Here is a 23,072-nt window from a genome sequence, read left to right on the forward strand (position 1 = left end):
TCCTCCTAACTCTTTCTTTCAAATTAACAAACATTCTGCAAGCTTCTTTCATTGCTTCCTTTTCTTGCGTAACCTGGGTTTGATGCTTGTCCTGGACTCTTACGATGCATGTATGACGATCGTACTTTGTCTAACTTACTCATGCCTCAGTTTCCTTATTTGCAAAGTAGAGTTAACCATAGTTCCCGTGGCATGGAGGAAGTTGGGGGAATTAAATTCACACAGAACACGCTGGGAAGAGCTTTGCATATAGAAAAGCTTCCTCAGTAAATGCCAGCTCTCATTATTATCTTCATTTCAATTTTAAATGAAATGCACAGAAGACATAGATAGTTTAATGCCTTTTTATCTTTTGCATTTTGGAGACCAGGCTGGCCTTGAAATCCTGGTCCTTCCGCCTCCATCTCCAAGAGCTGGGATGAAAGTCTAGTGCCACCAGGCCTGACTTAATGGCTGCCTTAAAGCTTCCCAGTCACCCTACCTACACCAGCATGTACCCATGCCTCCACTGACAATCAGTCTGGCTTCATACAGTTCCATGATGTTTTCTGCTGAATATGTTAAAGCAAATCCTGGGCGTTACATCCTTCCATCCACAGTGTATGTTCCCCCTTCCCCTTTTCCTGTGGTGCAGGGAATCAAAGCCAGAGCAAGCAGGCCAGCACAGAACCATGTCTCCATCTCATTTGTGCATCTTTTGGAGACAACCTCCTTGATAAGTGGGTTTGGCTCCTCTTCAGCTCAAGGCCAGGTCCTAAAGGAGTTCCTGGGCTCTGCTCAAACCTCTACAAATGTTTGCTTAATTAGTGGATGAAGAACTCAAATTTAGCTTTCCTTCACTTTTTGATAAATGCTCAATAGCTATTTGTTGGAGGGGTAAATGAGGGCAGGAACTTTGCTCAGTAGCAGATGCGTATGGAGTCATAAATATTTTTACAAAGTCAACAAATGTTTTAGTTGTTGGGCAAGATTTTGCAATACCCTAAATCCCACAGGCTCAGCATCACCAGAAGCCCCAACAATGCCTGAATAATTAGCTCTTGAAAGGAGGTTTAATTCTGGTACTGAAATTATTTGTGAATGTCTGACTTCAGGCAACTCCATGAAAAGCAATTAGCAGATTCTTCAAATACATGACAAACCCTTTATTACTGTGCTTATAAGGGACACGGCTTACAGAGAACCAAATGTAATTAAATAACATCAACTTGAAATCTACCACAGACTCAAGATCTACAAGTTGTTAGACTTGGCAAGGCAAAAACTTCTTAAACATTAGGTTGTTTCTGGTGAAAGATAAAATTCCATTAAGCAATTCCAACATGTCTTTTTTTTTTTTTGTCTTACAGACAATCCTTTGGCAGTAACTTCCACTTAGCTTTTATTATATAAAAATATAACAAAATTTCAGTATATACAAACATTACATTACACATTGTACAGGTTAAAAACACTAAGAAAATGGCAAGCCACACGTGAAATTAAAGTGAATAGCATGATAAGAAAAATTAAATACTGCACACATTTCATAAAAATTACATGAACTACATTTCTTGTTTGCAAATACCAAACAGTACCAATGTGATTGGAAAGAGCTTCCAACAACTTCATTGTAAGGCACGTCTTGCATATTTATATGTACAACACTGAAACCGGTCAATAACTTAGGGACGTCTCGGGGTGACCTGTATATGTGTGTGAAGACATGCAGCATAAGATTACACATTTTCATTGGCTCCCTTCTTCGGGGACACATATCTGCCACCAGGAGGGGACTCATAGAGGGGTACTCCAATCTCCTGCAGGTCTGGGAGCCTCCCGGGACGGGGAGGGGAGAGCAAAGTGACTGTCCTGTCGTAGTCTCTATGCAACACTTTCTCATAGACGCTCTGCAGCCCCACTGTCTTGGGCAGCTGGGCTTGGTAGTAATTGTCCCTGCGCAGAGGATCCCGAGGCAGGGATGTGCTCTTACAGAAGGTTGACATCTGGGCTGGTGGGTGAGGAGGGGGGTGTGCATTGGGTCCGGCACAGGATGGGCTCCAGCAGCGATCAGAATGGCCCAGGATCTTGCACTCAGCCGTGCACGCCCACAGTCCTAGACAAAAAGAGAAAGAATTTCCTACGGTTAGTGCACATAGGCCTCTCTCTGCAGAGTGTCAGCCAGGATCAGGGGCGGCTGAAGAGGAAGGTGTGTTTAAGAACCTAAAGGCACATGCTTTTCATAAAGATAACTTTGTATAATGCAAAGCATAGCTCACTTGCGGGGAGGAAGGCAGCAACAATGACAAGCCACAATAAGCAGAATACCCTCCTTCCATGGCTAGCATCGCATCTAACAGGCTGGGGCTGGAATTTTGAAGAGAGGGATGAGGGAGAGGGGGCTGGGAACAGTGGTTTCGAGCAGGCTAGCAGTTGGGAAGGAAAGGTGGCCCGCTGGCCTGGGCTGGGGAGAAGTAGCCTCACCACTCTGCATGTGGTTGATGAGGTCCTTTTTCAAAGCGTCCCCGCTGATGTCGGAGTCACTGTCATTGAAATCACTGTCTCCTTTTCCGCTGTCTTTGCCACTGAACTTCTCAGCTTCTCGGCCAGAGATGGTGTTGAATGAATGGCCCTTCCAAACCGCCACAGGGGGCGCAGGCTCCTTCCCAAAGCCCGGAGAAGCACCGTAGGGCTGCAGTAGGGAAGGGGGGGGTGTGAGGGTTGGACAGGACACAAAAAAACAAGTGCGACAGGTTAAGCGTCTCCCTGCGAGAGCCCACCCTTACCCCTCCTGTCTCCCTTCTCCCAGCCTGTCCGCGGAGCACGGAGGGGGGCGCCCAGCCGAAGGAAGGCCTCACCTCGGCGTGCGCGCCTCGGAGCCGTTGCTGCCCCTCGAAGTGACAGGCGCTTTCCCCAGTGGCGCTGCCGCCCTCCGAGCCCGGCACTTCGGCCGCGGCGACCGCGGGCGGGGGCGCGTCGGCCGCGGGGCTGCCAAAGGGCGCTTTGCCGCTGCCAGGGAAGGTGAGCACGTCGAACATGTTGGGCCTGGGCCCAGCTCCCCGGGCGGTCTCCTCCGGGGAGCCAGGGGCCGAGGCTCCGCCGCCCGCCGCCCCGGGCCGCTCTTCCCGGAGGGCCCCCCCTTTGCGCACCTCCTTCTTGCGGCGGTTGCAGGTGGTGGCGATGGCGATGATGGCGGCAAGCAGCAGCGTGCAGCTCCCGGCTAACACGATGATGACGATCAGCGGTGTGTCCCACTGCAGCGAAGGCCCCGACGGCGCGAGGCGAGAGCCAGGTGGCCGGGAGTGCTCCGGGTTCCCGGCACTGGCAGGCGCTGCTGGCCCGCCGCCTGCTGTGACCACGAAACTGACGGTTGCCGTGGTGGTGAGAGGGGGGCGGCCGCCGTCGGATATGACCAGCAGGGCCCTGAACACGCGGCCAGGAGTCTCCTGCGAGAGGTCCCCGGTGAGCACGATCTCCCCCGTGCGGCGGCCTATGGAGAAGGCCTCGCGTGGCTCCTGTTGCAGAAGATCAAAGGCCAGTTCTCCGTTGGCGCCTTCGTCCGCATCCCGGGCCTGGATGCGCGCCACAGCTGTGTCCTTTGCAGTCCGTCCAGGGACTGCTACTTCTAGGGAGCCATTGGCGGGCGCTGGGTGCACGAGGATCGGAGCGTGGTCGTTCTGATCCAGCACCCGCACTTGCACCAGAGTGTTGCTGGAAAGCTGGGGGGATCCGCCGTCGCTGGCCTGGATGCGCACGTCGAGCTGACGCAGCGTCTCATAGTCGAAGCTCCGCAGAGCATAGATGGCCCCGGTCGCCGGGTCAACCGAGACGTAAGTGGACACGGCTTCCCCAGAGCGGCCCACTTCGGCCTCTACCAGCCTGTAGGTGACCTGACCGTTGCGGCCCAGGTCCGGGTCGCGGGCGGCCACTGTGGCCAGATAGGCGCCTGGAGGGTTGTTTTCGCGGACTGACACCTCATAGACTGGCTTGGTGAAGAGCGGCGCGTTGTCGTTCTCGTCACCCACGCGCACGGTGTAGGGCCTCACGGTGCGCAGAGGGGGCGCGCCACGGTCCTCGGCCACCAGCGTCAGGTTGTACTCGGCGATGCGCTCCCGGTCCAAAGACGCCGCGGTGACCACCAGGTAGCTGCCCGCGTAGGCCGGCTGCAGCCGAAAGTGCTCGTGCCCGTAGAGGGCGCAGCGCACCTGCCCGTTGGCGCCCGAGTCCCTGTCCGAGGTGCTGACCAGCGCCACCAGGCTCTCGCGCGCCGCCCCCTCTGGCACCAGCGAGGTGGCGCCGGCTTCCTGGGTCCCGGGCCCCACCGACGAGGCCGCATCCGCTCCTCCGAGTGCGGCGGCGGCGGCTGCGGCGGCGAAGGGCGAGGCGGCTGGAGCCCCCGGGGCGGCCAGAGGGGTGATAGAAATATCGGGAGCGTTGTCGTTGACGTCTCGGATTCGCACGATGACCTTGCAGGTGGCTGCCCGGGGCCCTGGGCCTCGGTCTTGAGCCCGCACGTCCAGCTCGTATGTGTCTTGGCGCTCATAGTCCACCTGCCCGGCCAAGGTGAGGCGGCCAGAGCGCGGGTCGAGCCGGAAGAGGTGGCGGGCTTCGGGAGGGGTGCGGGCGCCGAAGGTGAATACTACGTCGCCATTAGGACCCTCGTCGGGGTCCGCAGCGTCCAGGTCCAGCAGCAGCGATCCCACAGGTGCGTCCTCGGCCAATTCTACCTCGGCCACGGCACCCTGCGGGAAGGCGGGGCTGTGATCATTGGCATCTAGCACGCGCACATTGAGTGCTGCTGTGGCGGAACGTGGAGGTCTCCCTCCGTCCTGAGCCACCAGCTCCAGGCTGTAGGAAGCTTGACTCTCGCGGTCCAGCTCCTGGAGCAGCACCAGGTCTGCACACTGGGCACCATCCGCGCGCGTCTGTAGCTCCACGCGGAAGGGGCTGTGAGGCTCGGCCAGACGAACACTCTGCAGCCCGTTGGCACCCACGTCCTCATCTACAGGCACCTCCAGGGGGATGCGCGTGCCTACGGGAGCACTCTCGGAGACCTCCACCGGGATCTGGGCTCGGGGAAACCGGGGCGCATGGTCGTTGACATCTCTCACCTCCACCTCCACGTGCACCAGTCGAAACTGCTCCTGGGAGAAGCTGACCACATCGAAGGCCAGCACACACTGTGGAGCCTGGCCGCACAGACGCTCACGGTCCAGGCCCGTGTCCCCGACGGTCAGTTGCCCGTCGCCCTCACGCACCCGGAGCAGAGAGCTGTTGAATTGCTTCATCAGGCGGAAGCTTGTGTCTCCTGACACTTTCATGTGCAGGTCCTCTGCAAGGGTCCCGATGACCGTGCCAGGGGCATCCTCTTCGAAGGTGCTGTATCGGACTGTCTTGCTCTGGGCCACTGAGAGCACCCAGCAGAGACTAAAGAGCTGCAAGGGAAAAAGGCAAGGGCTGCCCCAGCGCTTCACAGGACTCATGCCGCCAAGCCCCGAGTGCTATTCCGAAAGGTTAAGCTAGAGTCCTCTCCGGTTTGCAGACTGGAGCGTGAGTCTCAGGCTCCCGGGAACACGCTCGTTGCGAGCCCTGTGTGGGTGAAGTCTGCGAGCTGCAGCTCCGGCTCAGGCTGGCTCAGAGGACGCGCGGATCCGCCCTCTCGGCGCCTCCGCCTCCTGTCCCCCGGCTGGAGCTGCGCCGTGGCGCGCCGCCTCCGCCTTTATAGCTGCCGATATGCAAATCACCGGAACCGGGCAGCCAATGGCCGCTTAGCCATAGCGCCGCTCCTCCGCCAACCGCTGACAATCCTTTTAATGTGGAAAGGCTTAGAGGAGAAAACAAGAAAGGAAAATGAGGGAATTTTTCCTTTGTTTTAAAAACTCCTGCTTCCATTTTCTGTTAGCACCTTGCTTGTAGATAAGTTAGCACTGGGCTCTGGAGTAAACGAAGCGGATGGTTTTGGTAACTGGGCGCCCGGCATTCCGACTACTCTGCTAACCGCTTGTACTAAGCGCAAACAAGCCGGGTTTCTCTTCAGAGGCTCCGGATCTCACATCTTACCCCCTCCGCCCTTTTATTTTGCATCTTGAAGGCTTCCACGCTTGCTTTGCGGAGCGAGGCTCTGCTCGCCTTCTCTCCCAGCTTCCCACAGTGCCGGGAATAGCCTGTCAGTGAAGAAGTCTGAAAGATAGAGCAAAATTGATTTTATTCAAATTTGTGTATGCGATTGTACTTTGCTCGTGTGAGCCCTGGTGCCACTTGCCTTTCGGAGCTCTACGATACATGTTAGTATGCATGTCACTGTTCAAATGGCTTTCTTAAGCCCTAGGTGCTAGCAGGCAAGGAAAAAAAGTTCCAAATAGGATTTAGCATAAGCTCGAGGAGATTTGGAAAGGTTTCAAAGATCAGTCTGAATCAAAGGCTTATGAAGCCCTCGTTAGTAGTGGAAATAGAATGGCGTGGCAGGCGATCCCATTGGAGGCCCCAATGTCTGTATTATTTCACTGTGACAAGCTAAGGGAGAGAGAAAGTTGAACGGTTTCCACAGCGGAGTTGGGCTAACTTGAATATAATGAGCAAACGCCACATGTATCCATTATGCGCCTCTATTCATCCTCAATCACTGCCATAACTCTCAGGCTAAACGGTGATGGGCGCTGAATTCCACACAATACCAGGTTCGTATTAAAAGTGCATTTAGAGACCTTTTCCTCCTGATCCCTTGTTCCGCCTATTTAGAGGATTTTCTTTCTATTCTAATAGGGCCTCTCTGGGAGCAACACAGAGGAACAAAATCACAGCATGCTGTTGAAACCTGGCGGGAACCTGGGGGTAACTTAACCATCTGCCTATGAAAGTGTGGAACTTCAGTCGTGCCTCCTCCCCCTGGGTGGGTCCTCGAGCTGCCTTCACAGGTATACCCCCACCCCACTCCCGTAGTGGAAGGGCCGGGAGCTGTGCCAACCTGGAACAAGGCTGTTTCTTATTGATTCTTACTGGAGGGCTCTATTGAGCAGACACTGTAAATACAAAGGCAGGAGGAAGAGTTCCAGGCACAAGCCACACAGTTGAATAAGGAAAGCAGGCGGTCAGCTTGGTAAGCAGGTTGCACCCCTGCGTCTTGGTCCTTCTGTAAGGATCTTTTCAAGTCTCTTCCCTTTAGACTCATTTGGAGTATTTTCACAAGAGGATTAAGGGTTCAACCCAGACTAGGAGAGCAACTGGGAGCTGGTCTGGGTGGGCAGTGGGGTGAACAAGATAGAGGGATGTTTGGAGTTGCTTGGGAGCAGGAAATGCAATCTTAGCCATCAGTAAATAAAAGCCTTTATTTATGAGGTTAAGGTGGATGTTGATGTGCAGTTTGGGGCTTCCTTCATCTCCTCCATCTTCCAGTCCTGGCGCTTGCAGGCAGTGAGGTCTGATGTCGTCTGCAGTCACTTGGGGACGTAAGAAGGGCAAAACTCCTACAGGACCCTAATTTCTAAATTTTTCCTCTACTCCTCAAGCACCATTTTAGTTTCTGGCTCCCACCCTGGTCTTGTTCAAGAACAATGCTCAATCTTCTTTAGAACCCCAGAACACCCTGGTCTGGACCCCTGCTTGACCTTTGGCTTTTCCAGTTCTTCCAGCACGGCCTTGTTCAGGCAAAGCCCGGAATGTGTTCAGAACCCAGATGATGGACAGCAGCCTCTGAGCTCCGCGGCTGGCTGTTGGAATAACCCTGGAACTCGGTGTCTCACGTACAAGTGCTACCCAGTCCAGAACGCCGAGGCCTGGGCATAGGAAGGGGCATGAGGTGGGGCTTCACCACGATTCTGTGATCAGACACTGAGATTCCAGGTTGAATCGCGGGAGCTCTAAGTCTGTACCCTGCCCCGTGCACGTCCTCACTTTTTTTTCCCCCCTCAAAGATTGAAATGAAGTGTTTGGAAAGAACTAAAGGGCAGAGAAAGCAAGCTAAAAGCTCAGCCGCGGCAGGAGCTGTTGGGGTGGTTAGCTCCAGGTTCAAAGGCTATTGTCTGCTGCCTGAACCTCTGCAGCTCAGAAGTGGCTGCTATTGAGGCAGGGGGAAGCCGGGAGTGGATCCTGGGGCTGAGGCAGGACTGAGGGCCTGGCCTGGCTAGAGGTCCAGGTGTGAAGGCACGCGAGCAGGGAGCTCCTGCTGCCTCGCCAAATAATGGAAATACTGCAGACACTGCGACTCCCCGCGGAAGAGAAATGTCCAAGGGGCGAGGGCTGGAGGAAAGTCGGGGAGGGCTGACATCGAAGGGAGGGGGGAACAAGTCCCCAAGACAGATCCACCCACAAAAGCTGCCCAGCTCTCCTGGTTATCATGCCAAGAGGTCTCCAAGGAGCCCCTTTCTTTCGGTTTTAGCAACTTCGCCCGCAACTGTCTGGCAATCCTGAGAACAAACAGTGCCCCACAATGGCTGAGTTTTTTCGGGATGTAAATGTCGCCGGCTCGGCGGAGCAGGGTTTCTGTTACCGCGCCTAATGCCGGCATTGTGAAGCTCGCGTGCAGACCCCGGGATTGACACTGGCGTCACGTGACGGATTAGGGCTCTAGGAAAGTTTCAAAGCGGTGACAATGGGGGGCTCAGACTGATCCGCTATCTCCCACAGTTTAGAGGGAAAGAAAGTCAGGATATATTCTCATATGTAATAGGATTATCTTTTCCATTTCAAGTTCTGTACGGCATGTAATTTATTTTTAATTAGGATTATATTTGCCAGGAAAGGGAACTAGACTTCACTGGAAAGTGTAACTCTACGGTGGGTAGAGAGACGGGCTATTTCCTAACATTTTATCTTAAACAGCAGCAACAAAACCCAGGGTCCATGTGCTTTCTCTCCACAAGCTCATCCATTGGCTAAATCTCCCACGGACGTGTACAACTAGGGCTCTGCCACAAAGAACAAATAAAACCACCATTTGTGAAAATTTCTTAGAGCTCCCGAATCTCTGAGTTTTACTCGGGTTGAAGTGTGGAGATACAATGGAGCTCTTTTGTCCACCCAAAGGCTGGCTCTAATTTCTCTCGCTGTCAATGCCACCATAATGAGCTTTTAAACTTTATGCTAAACCAAAGAACAACATTCTCTATAACATGGTTGTGTCTCAGCGGTCAAACAACGGGGCAGTAACTGATGTTTAAGGGGCGATTTTTGGACTAATCCCAATGCCAGATGCTCTCAAACTCTGGGACATTTCCAGGTCTTGGTCACCCATCCTTCTGTGTTTTTGTGTGGTGGGGAGCTCTGGGGAAGGCACTTTACCTGGCAGGAAGTAGCGCAGGGTCTTTGTAACAGGCCACTATGCTTGGGCTCCAATCTCACCATCATCGAGAAACTACTGATATGTTGTGTGACCCCGGGCACACTACCTGATGTCTTTGTGTCTTAGTCTTGTCATCTGTAAAAAAGGGCATAAGATGGAACCTGCAAAGGAGCTGTGTGAGGTGATGTACTATCAGGTGGCTAGGAACACATGTTATTTCCCTTCAAATCACATAATTTGAAAAATATCGGAGACTGTGCAGCAGTTGCTCTTACAGGTGAGGGAGTTGATCAGGACAGAAGAAGGGAAAGGAGGAAGAGGGAAGGAAGAAAGGGGAAAAGAAAGAGAGATCTATTTCTGGTCTGCTTCTTTGCTTCTCATTCTCCGGAAATAGTAGATTATAGTGGTGCACAGACTGTTAAAGGAGAAGATGATCTTGTGAGAATCTGAGCAACTTTCCTGGCCTCTTGCTATGTGAAAGTCTTCTCTAGTTGAAACCAGACTGTAACTAAAGGTATCAGTAGACCTTTTCCGGTACCTAGTTCCACAAAAGCCATCTATCATAATTGAAACCAGACGCACGTAGTTATTTGTTGAGCAGCAACCTCTGGTTTCTGAGTAGTAAGAGACTTTCCTTTCTGGGATGCTACAGAACAGTAGGCGGCCTCCTGTGAAAAAGCGCTCGGTCCTGTGCTTCCTCTTGTCATTGACTTGCTGGAGCTGCCACAATAAAACATTGCCCACCAAGTGGCCTAAAGAATAGAAATATGCTTTCTTGTGTTTTTGGAGGCAACAAGTCCATGATCAAGTTCAAGGTCGAAAGTCTCCCTTCTTGACTTGTAGATGGCTGTCTCTCCATACGACCTAATGTGGTCTTCTTTCTGTGCGCAGAAGCAGTCCCTGGTAACCTCTTCTAATTTTAGTTTTCTCTTTAGAGGTCCTGTCCTTCAACCCAGTTGCATTTTGTGGTACTTCAGGGTTGACCTCTCAGAGTGTGAGTTTTCAGGTGACAAGGTCAGCCTATTATTTCATCTGCTATCGAGTCTTAGACTCTGTGACACGTGCTATGAGAACAGAAATTAAGGAACAAACAACCCAGTGCAATATAAATCAATGACCGAGAGAAGAGAGTAGAGACATTCCTTATCTACAGTTTCAAACAGGCAATAAAGGTCAGCATGCTGGCTAGTTTTTGTGTCAACCTGACACACGCTAGAGTCATCTGATAGGAGTGCACCTCAATTGAGAAAATGCCTTTATAATATCCGGCTGTAGGCAAGCCTGTAGATAAGTTTTTAAATTAGTGATTGACATGGCAGAGCCCAGCTCACTGTGGGTGTTGCCCACCCCTTGGATGGTGGTCCTGGGTTCTATAGGGACACAGGCCAAGCAAGTCACAAGGAACATGTCAGTACACAGAACTCCTCTATAGCTTCTGCATCAGCTTCTACCTCCTGGATTTTGATCCAACTGAGTAAATGACATAAACTGCTTCCTCCTCAAGTTGCTTTTGTTCATATTTTATTACAGCAATTGGAAAAAGCCAACTAAGAAAATCAACATCAAAAGTAACAGGTTATGTTGATGGTATATACCTTAGATACGATGTGATGAAAACGGTCCTTCATGTCTGTAGTTATCCTTAGAACTAGATAAACCTAGTCTAACCATGAGAAGCATTTTGCACAAACCCCAACTGAAGGATAGTCTGCAAAAACTGATCAATATTCCTCAAGACTATCAAGGTCATCAAAGAGAAGGAGAACCTGAGAATCCAAAAGGTGCCTAAGGAGACATAAAAATCAAAAGCAATGTAGCATCCTGGAGCAGAGAAAGGACATCTGTGGGAGCTGGGGAGACGGTTTAGTTGGTAAAGTGCTTGCCATGCAAACCTGAGGCCCTGAGTTCCCACCCTCAGTGTCAAAGTGAAAGCTGATGTGGCTGGCTGCATAATCCCAGTGTGTGTGTGTGTGTGTGTGTGTGTGTGTGTGTGTGTGTGTGAATAGGAGCAACTCTGAAGTTTGAGGGATGGCTACTCTAGCCAAGACAGTGAGCTCTAGATCCACTGAGATCTTGGTTTTTTTGCTTTTGTTTCCAAAATTAAATAAAATTACTTTTATTAAATGCACAGCAACACAGGTACATTTTGTCCTTTAAACCTCACACAACCATTTGAGAAAGAAGCTATTATTTTATGGATAAGACAAGACATTAAGACGCCTAATGCTCCAGCGCAGGCTGCGCGAGGGTGGAAAGCGAGACTCAGAGTTCGCGTTCCCGGGCTGCGGGTGTGGATGCAGCTGACTGTTTCTAAGAAAGCAAGCAATAGAAGATTCTTTCCACGGCAGTGTATTTGGATTTTCTGTAAGAGTGTGGCCCCTGGTAGATGGACCAGGTTTCAGGGGATGGACTTTGGGAGCAAACATACATGGGCATCACAAATTGGAGTAGCCAATGGGTTATTAAACTTCAAACAATTCACCAGAAGGGGCCATGTACTTGAGGAAGAATGGAGGTGGGGATTCATCTGTGACAGGGCTTACAGGAGAAGTTGGGAGTTAATATAATCAAAATATATCATACAAAATTCTCAATATTTAATAAATTATCAAAATAAACAAAGAGATTTGGTTTTGCTTGCTCATAAATCAAAACAATCTGCATGCCAGAGGGCTTTACATAGTGTTTCTTTTTTCGTTTCTACACTATACCTGGCACAAAAGAAACATCAAGCATACAAAAGATGCACAATAAATTTTGGCTAAATAAGTAAATCAAAAGTATGTCTACTCAGCAAGCAATAGAGATATCTTGTCTTAAAAAATAAGGTGGGGAGCAGTGGAGGAAGGCACCTGACATCAGCCTTTGCTGTCTTCAAAACCCTTACTTACGTATATGCTTGTGCATTTGCACACATATGTACGTGCCTATACACATAAACACACAAATATTTTAAAAAGGGGAGCATCAAGGGAAAGTCAAGGAACTCTGACTTCACTTTGGATAAAATCAGTTTATCCACATCAGTCGTTAACTGTAACAAATTGGGTATGAGACATCCTGAGATGAGGGTTCACAACGCTGATGGTCACAGGTGGCTCCTTACAGAGGAGGAGCCTACCTGGCGACATCTCATAGGGTCTAAGGACAGTGCTGCAGGCATGCTGTTGGAGCCCAGAAGAAGTGAGGGAGGTTAATAGGGAACCTAGGAAACCTAGGAGGGAGAGGTGACGTTCATGGAAACAAACTAGGGGTAAAAGGAGAGGGAAGAGGTGGAGGCGAGAAGGGTGTTCTATGTAGGAGGAACACTGAAGTGTGCAAAGGACTGAGGCTGGAGTGCGGGACCCGTGAGGGGAGCTGGCAAGTACGGTGACAAGGGAAATGGGGCAGGCACTTTATGTGCCACATTGAAGAATTTGGGTTTTGTGCCATAAGGAGCTGTTTCCGGGATGCTGCCCCTTAAACCAATAACTATGCCCATTGGGTTAAAGGGAAACGGAAGAGGAGGTTTAAATTCTCACCTGGAAGAAAAGCATAGCGCAGCCCCTAACAGTGACTCGCTTGCTAGCGGTAAGGCCAAACCCTAAGAGACTCAGGGGCCTGAAGGATGCTCCGCACTGGCATCTGCTTGTCAGCGAGTGGAAGCAGAACATTGGGTTTCCTAGTATAAATCCTTGCCCTTCAACCAACCCAAGCAGAGCAGGAGCAGCTGCCCAAGAACCACAGTCATCACATACCCTCAGAGAATCCAGGTCTGGGAGCCCCGTCTTGGATGTTTAGTTTCAGTGCAAACACACAGTAGGAAGAGGCAGGAGAGAAAGTTCTCACCTGCTTTGCCCGTTAAGAGTTTTTCGCTCTCAGCTAGGGTGAAACCTCTATCTCAGTGTGTCTTGTGTTGGTCGTCTATCAAGGACAAGGAGTAGGGAGGGGTCAGGCACTCCATGGCTAATTATGGTCTTGTAGTATTCTTAAAAGTCCATTCAGTGAAGGGATGTGGGGAGGAACGTGGGAAATTAAGTTTTTTTTTTTTTCTGAATGATTTCGGCTGGAGAGGGTAGGGTATGGGCCAGTGAGGCCTGGTTTATGGTTCGTGGACATTCGGAGTCAGAATTAGACAGATTACGTGGTTTATGGCAGAAAAAAAGGTTGTGGGTAATCAAAGGAGCCCTTGGCAAGGAGGGAACGAAACACAAATCTCTGCTTAAACTGTGTGCTGGAGTTCTAGAGTTCAATAAATTGAACGGATTAACTGCTTTCAGGGAGTAAAACGTGTTTCTACAAATTTAGGGTTTCCTTATTAATAAATTTTTACAAGACTTAAAAGGATCTAAATCAGAAGGAGGGAGCATTTCCACGACAGAGAGAATTTCAGTCATTACTAGTTACTCCCCCCCCCCCCCCGCACCCAGAGTCTTTGTTCTGGGTAAGTGCAGGGGACTTCTGACTGCTTGCATCTGTGACTTGAACTCCCATGCTCCAAGTGGATCACAATCCACTTTTGAAATGGAAATGAAGTCCACACGGCAGTCTCAGCATTAAATCCCCAAACGAGGTCCACGCAGGGCTGGTGCTATAAATTTCGTCGTCGATCTGCGAACAGTTTTAGGCCATTGATCTCATGTCACCCAGAATCGGGATGGAGTGATGGCTGATAAACCGCACAATGACAGGCTGGAGCCTTGGAAAAAAAAAAAGTCCAAATTGGGGGGGGGGAGCTGATGGATTACTTCCCACCCTCTGAACTCCCCTCACTCTGGATTCCTTCTGACCACTTCAGCAGCATTATTTCCAGGTAATTTTGCAGTTGTCTCTTTGTCCTTCAGAGGTGCTTTGGTCTATGAAGCCTCTCAGGGAGTTCAGATGAAATCATTCTTACACACATTGCTCCACAGCCCCCAGAAGTCCTATCACCCTGCCGCAGGCCCCAGCCCGGACAGAAATAGTGTCTATAAACAGACATGAGTGTTAATATTAATTTATGATTTTTTTTACCAGAACGACCCAGCCTCTAGACCTCAGACATGGCTTGTGTTAACAGAAGCAAATGTGGAAAAAAAATGCACAGGGGCAGAGGGCCAGAGCGCCAGAGGAGGAGACAGGGTCCTTCCTGGGTGCTATTTAAATGAGTGGTCCCCTCTCATAACACATTTTATATCCTGGTTTGAGTCCAATTTCTCTTTGACAGGATGGCATGGCCTGGGATACTTCTAGAAAAATTTTGAGTAGGCCAGGTGAGAACGCTGGGCTCATGAGATTAGGGGAGTATGGCAGATCATTTGTGTCAGGGGATGGACAAAGGCTGAATTCTTGTTGCTCTGACCCCAGCTCTCTTTAGGTGTCCAGTGTGGGAACCAGAGGCAGGGAAGAAGGAACTTCTCCCTTCATTGAATCTTGAGCCCTCCCAGGCATAGCTGTCCACAGGGCATCAATCTCGCTTCGCTTTGCTTTAGGAGCTTTGTATAGTGGTCTCTGCTCTCAGGGGACTGAGAAGAGGGTGAGCTGGAGGGACCCGCGCCCCCATGGGGAAGAATAATATGACAAACTGTCAGAACATGGCGGCTGACTTCTGTTCCCGCAGTGGTCAGGGGGCCCTGCCCGGCTCTGAATCCTCCATGGATGGAACTGGAAGGAGGGAACGATATCCAATGTATGGGAGATTACACAGCTCTTCCATGGATGGGAGCTGGAAGGAGGGAACGATATCCAATGTATGGGAGATTACACACCTTTCCATCAAACCTCCTGGAGGACTTTGTTGGAATTTGGTAAAAGAGGGGGAGGAGTGGCTTTGTCCAGGAGTGGAACAGGGTGAATAGACGACTTTGGAAGGAGAATTCTATGGGTAAGAAGCTATGGCTTCTATAGGGATCGAGCAGAAAGGCCATGGGGGGTCAGCTGTGGATACAAACTTGCAGGAGGAAACAGGAGCAAAATAAAGCTTGCCAAAGAAAATCTAAGAGTACTTTGCCCAAAATTAGTTTATTGTTATTATTACTTTTTTATTTATTAGTTTTCCTTATTTAATTAGCTTCGCATTAGTCAGGATGGGGCAAATGAAGCTTCAGGGATAACCCAGCCCTCTCAGGCCTTACTAACTTTAAACCTTCTTTCTTACTCTGACCGCCTGCTGCATCATTGGGGGATGTGCTCTAGGCTTCCATAGTTGGGGACCTGGGCTGATGAAGAACCACTACTTAGAAAATGGTCTTTGCTTGGGCAGTTTGTATGTGGTGGGGGCATGATGAGTTGTACATTGACTTTTAAATTTTGTGCTGAGATATTACAGAATAGCTTCCGATTATATTTCTTTGTCCATTTAGAAATATCGGTAACACAGTGCCAAGTTTATTAGCCTTTAAAAGGAGCTTGAGGAAACAGAGTGGCACCATTGGACAAAACCTTAACGAAGCTCAGGTCTAGGACAAATGCTCCAATCTCTTCTCTTCTCCTAGATGAGTCTTTTCCTCTCTCCTTTTTTTAATGGCAGGAAAATGGCAGTGGTGAGAAATGCTACTCAAAGGCATATGTGTCTTGAAATCCAAGGAAGGTCAGAAATAAATTAGAAGTGTCCTCATGTGACACATTCTTTAAAGTAGAGGCTAAATTACAGCTTCAGACTAATTAGTGTGAGGAAATCTCCGGAGAGTGAAAGATTGAGTATTGGTAATGGGATTACATGTCCTCTTGCTTGTGCTCGGGGAAAACTTGCACAAAGCATCTTCATTAATCACAGTCCTAATGGCTTTTCCTTTTAGCGCCATCAACCGACCACCAGGATCAAAAACATTTTCCTAAGCAATGGTGAAAGTGAGCGAGGAGGAGGCGGCGTAGAGTGCTCTGTAGTTGGGTTAGATGTGTCTGTCGGTTAAGAGTTTAGGGTGACAGGGATGGACCGATTCAAAACAGCTAAACAAACACCAGGACTGGTGGCTATAGAGTTATGCATCACAAAAGCTGAGGAACAAATGTAGGTTTTGTTACTTTGCTTTTGCAGGGTAATCAGCAGAGAAGGGGCCATGAGCTACTCTTCGGAAGAATTGACTTCATTGATGTGCCATTCACATAGGTAGGCACTGGGATATAAACTCTTGCCTTACCCTTCGTATATTACGATCAGAGAAAAGGCAGCCACACTCTTGAACAACGTAGTGGACTGGGTTTACTTATAGAGTACTTGCTGGGCATGCCTGGTAACCTGAGTTTGAAGCCCTGGAACCCATGTGTGAGCTAGAGACTGTGGTTGCCTGTTGGTAATTCCAGCATTACCATGGCGAGATGGAAGGCAGAGACAGAAGAACCGCTCAGAAGCTTGTGAGCCAACTAGTCTTGAGAACTACACAGTGGCAAACAATAAATGAGACACTGCCTCGAACAAGGTAATGCGGAAGACCAATACCAGAGGTTGTGAGTTCCATGCATGCATAAGCTCCCTCATACAAACATATCCACAAAATAAATAAATGTTAGCAAAATAGAGGTTTGCCTAGGAAAGAGAATCAGATTTAAGAACTCGTTTAAGAAGGGGAGAAAACACTTCTGTGACTTGCTTGAGTGAAGAGGAGCCTGTGTTAGGCTAAACATTGGGTGTGGAAGAAAGGCTAGGGCGGGAAAATCACCATTATGTATACCCCATACATAATGCTGTAGCTGCCGTTTTCCAATGGAGCTGGGACTGAAAGACCTCTGGTTATGGATAAGTATCATTTCATATCTTTTTGGAAGTCGGCAAGGCACACAGGAAATATGAGACTTAATTATAGACTTTAAAGAGCTGAAGGAAACACAGGGTGCCATGCAGGTGCCCAGGTTTAAATACAATATTTTAGGTTGGTTAAGTGATGTAGATAATTCCTACTTTAACTTGCTTGGTGTTGAAATGAGAGGCCCACGTCTTTTTATGAACTATAAAGCATTACAGGCACTCTGCTAGTGTTTGTGGAGATGCTTAAACTACAGGGGTGCCGAGCCAGCGTTACAGAGGCAGTGGGAAATGAACTAAGGGAAAGGGAGCAGAAAGGCAGGGTGGAGGCGTGGTCCGACACCCCTGGGGAAGTTTCTGAGGATGTAGGGAGTAGCGATGGTAGAGTCATGCTCAGTAGTCTGGGGATGGAAGAGGGTGGACGTGGATCAGACAACAGATCTTCTATTGCTATAGACTAACCGCTTGGCCCCAAGCAGCCGCAAATAAACAAGAGTCATAGCGAATGAATGGACAGATGAGCGAGTCAAGAATAAGGCTCATGAAGAGTCAGTCACACTTGGGAGGTTGAGGCAGGCCAATCGCCATGAGCTCAAGGCTACCTTAGCTATCCAGTGAGTCCCAGGCCATTTTGGGTCACACACTTCTACTAACAAAACAAAAAAAACAGACCCCCCCCCAAAAAAAAGCCCAACCCCTCAAATATCAATTCTCTTTGACTTTGAGGCTCGTTGCCTGTGTTACGATTGGAGATCTTCTGGAGCGACAGCTCCCAGCTCCTTCATTTGCTTGTTTTAGGGGAAGAGGTGTCCACTCCACGCCCCTTTTAACATGCTCAAGACACCCTCCAGTTAATTTTGACAAGCGCATGCTGGTAAAAAACATTCAGCGGGGCAGATTCAGTGTTGGATGTTAAACTTAGTACCAGCACCTCAAGGCTGGTCTGGCAAGGCGAGAGCGTGTACCTTGGACAGCAGCACTCCAGCAGCTGGACTGGACCACAGGGATGTAGACTGGAAACACATCCTATCCATTCTGCGGGCTCTGGATTCCACTAAGAGGACACATTTGATCCCTCTTCCCTGGGAAGGCCAGAATGATCTGTGTTTCTTATAGCAGGGATGGCAATTCCCTCAACTACCTCTCTTCAATGCGGGGCTGGGCAGGCCATGTTCAGGCTTTGATCTGGGTAGAATCTTCCCAGGGAAAGACAGCAAGACTCCAGCAGCATCATTTCCCCCCAGACTTCAGCTCACCTCCTGCTTAACCCAGCTGGGAGGCAAGTCGAGTTCAATCACAGATAAGCTCATATTACATGTAATTTATCAAAATCACATTCCCATATTAAATTCTGTCTCGTAGAGGAAAAGCTATAGTCTTAGGACAGAACTTGGGAAATTTGTCACTTATCTTGTGTCCTTTTAATCTGCCCTGTCTGTTTCTTCATGCCCTTTTGCCCTGCTCTGTAGGTGTTTTTCATGGCCTAGAATGCAGCTCTCTGCTGATAATAATAGCAATAATAATTCTAATAATGGCTGTGAGTGTAAAGCACTTGTTTCTTGTCATGCATTGAGCTAGGCAGTTCACCCGCTTATTTTAATTCTCAGAACAACTCTGCAGTGTAGGTCTTATTACAACAATTTTCGGAGAAACTCAAGTTCAGAGAAGTTAATGTCTTTAAGGGCTCCCAGCTGGTGAGTGGCAAAGAAAGACTTAAATTCAATTCTCTCCTTTTTGAAGGTGGTCTCACAATAGAGCACAGATCTAGATCTCATTACATAGCCCAGGCTGGCCTTGAACTCCCGACCTTCTCAGAGTGGTGGGATCACAGGGGGTGTGTTACTATACCCAGCTAGAATCAGGCTCTCCCATCCTTCCTTTTCTATGACACCACACCTCATCACACCCCTTGTTCCTAAGGGTTCTTTGTGTTCCTTGGTCTCCTTCCACAGACCATTTGGGGTTTGCTTCTGAGGTCCCCATCTCTTCTGTTCACCCCCATGTTGGAGCTGGCGCTCCTATTTGGATACCCAGCTGCAGTTTTCCGGTCAGCAGACAGGAAACTTGCCTCACTCCACCACTTTTTTAAAACCATTTTTTTTCTTCTGGCTCCATATCCCATCAGCACTAGTGGTGTAGGAGGTCCTTCTGTCTATGTGTTGCTTTCATTGGGGAATAAAGAAACTGCCTTGGCCTGTTGATAGGGCAGAACTTAGGTAGGTGGGGAGGACTGGACTGAATGCTGGGAGAAAGAAGGGCGGAGTCAGGGGGAGACACCATCTGCCCGCTGCCGGAGACAGACATGCTGAGACTCTGCTGGTAGGCCACGACCTCGTGATGATATACAGATTAATAGAAATGGGTTAAACTAATGTGTAAGAGTTAGCCAATAAGAAGTTAGAGCTAATGGGCAAAGCAGTGATTTAATTAATACAATTTCTGTGTGGTTATTTCGAGGCTAAGCTAGCCGGGCGACTGGGACAAACAAGAGGGCCCTCCTCTTCCACACTAGTTGCTTACTCCCTCAACTGGATGCTCTTCACTCCCATCTGAATCCCTCTAACCTACACTTTCTTTTGAAAATGGTTTGCATAGCCTTCCCAAATGATTCTTGTACTGTCTGTAACTTTCAGCTTATGTTCCCCTCCAAGTCCAGATCCTTTCTACTTAGCACTGGGTGACTGATAAAAGCTCTGACACTGAGGCAGCAGTTGGAACATGCATTTTTGTTCCTTCTTTTCTTTGGGTGGTACAACCCTACCCTAGGCATGGGTGTGGCAAGCAGAATATAGGGCTGGAATTCAGTTCTTATTGGCTCTCCTACTTATGAGAACTTGTGCAATGAGTAGCTTACCCAACTGTGAACATGGTAATGCTGGAAGTGAGCCTTCAGCTTGTCTTATTTTTCACTCCACTAGAAGCATCTGTAGTCATGTGATTTCAAAATATCCCACAAATGGTCACTGATTCATCAGATTGGACCTTGGTCTTAACCTTGGAGCAGGACCTGCAGACTACTTGCAGACCCGGACACTACCCTTTGACTGCTGTGTTGTGGGAACTTGAAGAGGCACTGGGGAGTTGCTAGGGTAGTGTTTGGAGTCCAAAAGCAGGTAGTAACATCTTAACATTTTGACATCAGGTACAGCTTTCTTGGTGCATGTAAGCCAAACAGTAGCTTGTCCCACGTGATTTCTTCAGTGTCTGATACAAATGTATCCATCAACGGCATTTAAATGTTTTTCACACTTCACAATCACTGTACTCCCATTGACAACAAGGACTTCAACATAAATGGTTGTTTTAGGATATGTTCCTGAAATTTAAGAATTTGAAGTGTGATAAGAGCAGGCTTAAGTGACTTGTAGATATGCATGAAGGAACCACTTAAGATATCACATTCCCTAACTTCTTCCAATTGCTCAACTTATCCCCGATTTCCCTGGAGGAAGTACAGTTCCTGGCCAAGAAAGGGACCAAGAGAGACAGAAACATGAACTACAGGGTAATGAGATGCACAGATGCTAAACCTGAGTGGTGTTCTACATAGAGGATAAATATGGTTATATCTATCTAGACATTATCTGTCTGTCTGTCTATACATCTATTCATGTATGTATGTATGTATGTATGTATGTATGTATGTATCTATGAATGAATGCTTATCTCCCTGTTCTCCTGGCTATCTATGGATAAAACATTGATTATAGGATTTTTCATTGTGAGGACTGTAGAAGCTCTTGGAAGAACCAGAGGGCATGGAGAAACAGTGTTATGTTTCTGGTACTGTGGATGAGGATGGGGTTGAATTTCCTCCTCTCTCTTTGGAAGGAAACAGGTGTGCTTTGCCCCGTGAAGATTCTAGGGAATCTATCTCCTAAGGTTTCCCAGCCTCACCCGAAGGAACCATATGCTGTCCCTGTGCACCTGCCATGAACACTGATAGAAGGGATCATTTCCAAAGCTCCTGGGACCTTAGCCTGAGTCTGAAGGGGGAGGTCATATTGCCTGTGCTGTATTTCTAACCTGCTTAATAGAGGGAGGATTAGAATCCTATTTAGTGAAGGAAATAAACTGATACGGATTTTTTTCGCACGTGTTACAAACAACATTTTCAACCCTCATTAAAAGCCTTCTCCTGTGCACTCCTTCTTTCTGTCTCCCCTCTTCCTTCCTCCTTCCTTCCTTTCCCCTCCTATCTCTAGCTCTCCCTCTCCTTCTGTCTCCATACCACCCCCCACACCTCATCTCATCAATGGACTGATCTCTTGATGAGGTCAGCATGTTATCAAGATGAAGTCAACAGTTTTAGGTAACCTTCTTTTTTTGGGTGTCTCCACTGAAGGCAGCAGAGACCAGTAGCAGCTAATAGCCAGATCAACAAGGGTCCCTTAGCTGGCTAACCCTGCCATGGTCATGGTGGCAGGGTGGGTGGGGGTGGGGGGTTGGCTGAACTTGGGTCTAACTCTATGATGGTTCCCCTTGACTGGAAGCTACAGTGCAGACAATCAAAGTCAATCTGTGGTCCTGGGGGAGATGCCAGTAGGACACTCCGCTGGGCTCTGCCTTGAGCCCATGGGTCTAATAGGGCCCCTGGGTGGCTCAAATCCCATCTCTTTTTCCTTCATGAAGGGACTGTAGATCTGATCTGGGCAGATGGCCATCCAGAATACACTTCATTTCTCAGCCTTCCTTGTAGCTGAGAATGGCTCTGAGATTCAGTTCTGGCATTGGGATACAAGCAGAAATGTCATATGTGGTTTTTGGGAAACAGCCTGGGTTGCTGTGACTCCCCCTTCCCCCTCCCCAGCTTCCATCTAGAATAGGGGTTGGCAAACTGTTGCTGGAGAGGACCAGATAGTAAATATTTTCAGCTTTGTGAGCCATCTGTTCTCTGCTGAAGCGTCTCCTCTCTGCTGCAAAACTGTTAGAACAGCTATAGAATATACGCAAACAAATGGGCGTGTCCCGCTTGCCCTTGTATGTCCCAATAGCACCGTATTCATCAAAACAGAAGGAGGGCTAGATTTGGCCTGTGACCTGTAATTTGCTGAGTGCTCATCTCTCTCTGGGTGCATATGGAGTGAGTAGGTGGAGAGAAGGCTTGTTAGAGCCCGAGGTGGAAGTCCTGTACTGGGAATGGCAGAGAAAGAAGCTGGAAGAAGCCTCTATTCTTAGACATTACAGGGCTGCCCAGCAAGCTCCCTGGATTGCATTTATGCAAGAGAAGCAAACATCTATCTTGTTTATGCCATTGTCACTTGCCAACGAACCTAATCCTGAGTAATAGATCATTCATGTGTGGGTAAGCCAAGCCTACTAAAGTAGGAAACTATTGAACAATTAGGCATCAAAGCCCCAGCAGGAATGAGGTATACACTTTCCTGGAGTGCGGTCCTGTGCTCTGTTTACCTCTGGAATTTTCCACCTATCTCTATTAACCACAGTCACAAACAGAGCGTTGAGACAGGTCTTTGTGTAATCCACCCAGCGGGGAGCAGCACGCAGAAAAAGTTGGTGTAGCTGGGCTGGGGTCTATGTATGAGCTGGATGAAACATTCCACGACCCACCGCCTCTGCCAGCTCCCTACCCTGGAACCCCTGGCTCTCTGACACATGCTAATGAGATTTACAAGGTGTAAATGCAAGTGTTCCAGAGTTCTGGCACTTTTTATTTTGGCTGTCAGTCAGAATCCTTCCCTGAAATCAGAATTACTGAGGAAGCCTACAGAGCCCAGAGGTAACACTTCTCATGGTTTAGTTTCCTGTGTCCTTGGGACTACAGAATTCTTAGGGAGACTGGAAGGCACAGCTGTCAGGACCGAGAGTCCCATGCAGACTGACAGAACAATGGTGGAATGGGCAGATAAGAACGCTATGAAGAAAAAAATGTTGCAATTTGGGATTGACTCAAACATTCTTCTTACTCTAGAGCTGTGGAACTATGTGGCTTACCCTGTAAGAAGCCTTGTCCTTTGCGATGCTCTAAGCAATGCTACTGCTGCTGTAATGTGCATTCATGTTTGGTTTTCAGTGATGGGAACGGTTCTCTCCTGTATGTCTGTATGTTGGTGACTTTATTGCATTGTTCTCGAGCCTGAATTCTGTAAATGATAA

The 23,072-nt window shown here is 48.8% G+C and overlaps 1 protein-coding gene across 2 annotated transcripts; it reads right to left on the bottom strand.

Annotated features, from left to right (window-relative positions):
* Positions 1-1,130: 1,130 nt before the first annotated feature.
* Positions 1,131-5,679, bottom strand: Pcdh8 (protocadherin 8). Of its 2 annotated transcripts, none has more exons than XM_085698289.2 (3): positions 3,129-5,679; positions 2,464-2,671; positions 1,131-2,095 (listed from the first exon to the last, which is right to left on the bottom strand). In XM_085698289.2, exons 1-3 carry the CDS (start codon positions 5,460-5,462, stop codon positions 1,719-1,721), a joined length of 2,919 nt encoding a protein of 972 aa, XP_085554415.1. In that variant the 5' UTR covers positions 5,463-5,679; the 3' UTR covers positions 1,131-1,718. The 2 variants fall into 2 exon arrangements, with proteins under 2 accessions (XP_085554415.1, XP_085554414.1); XM_085698288.2 differs by having other exon boundaries at positions 2,838-5,679.
* Positions 5,680-23,072: the final 17,393 nt, after the last annotated feature.

The sequence above is a fragment of the Myodes glareolus genome, chromosome 12 (genome assembly GCF_982192425.1).
Source record: "Myodes glareolus chromosome 12, mMyoGla1.1, whole genome shotgun sequence".
Taxonomy (NCBI): domain Eukaryota; kingdom Metazoa; phylum Chordata; class Mammalia; order Rodentia; family Cricetidae; genus Myodes; species Myodes glareolus.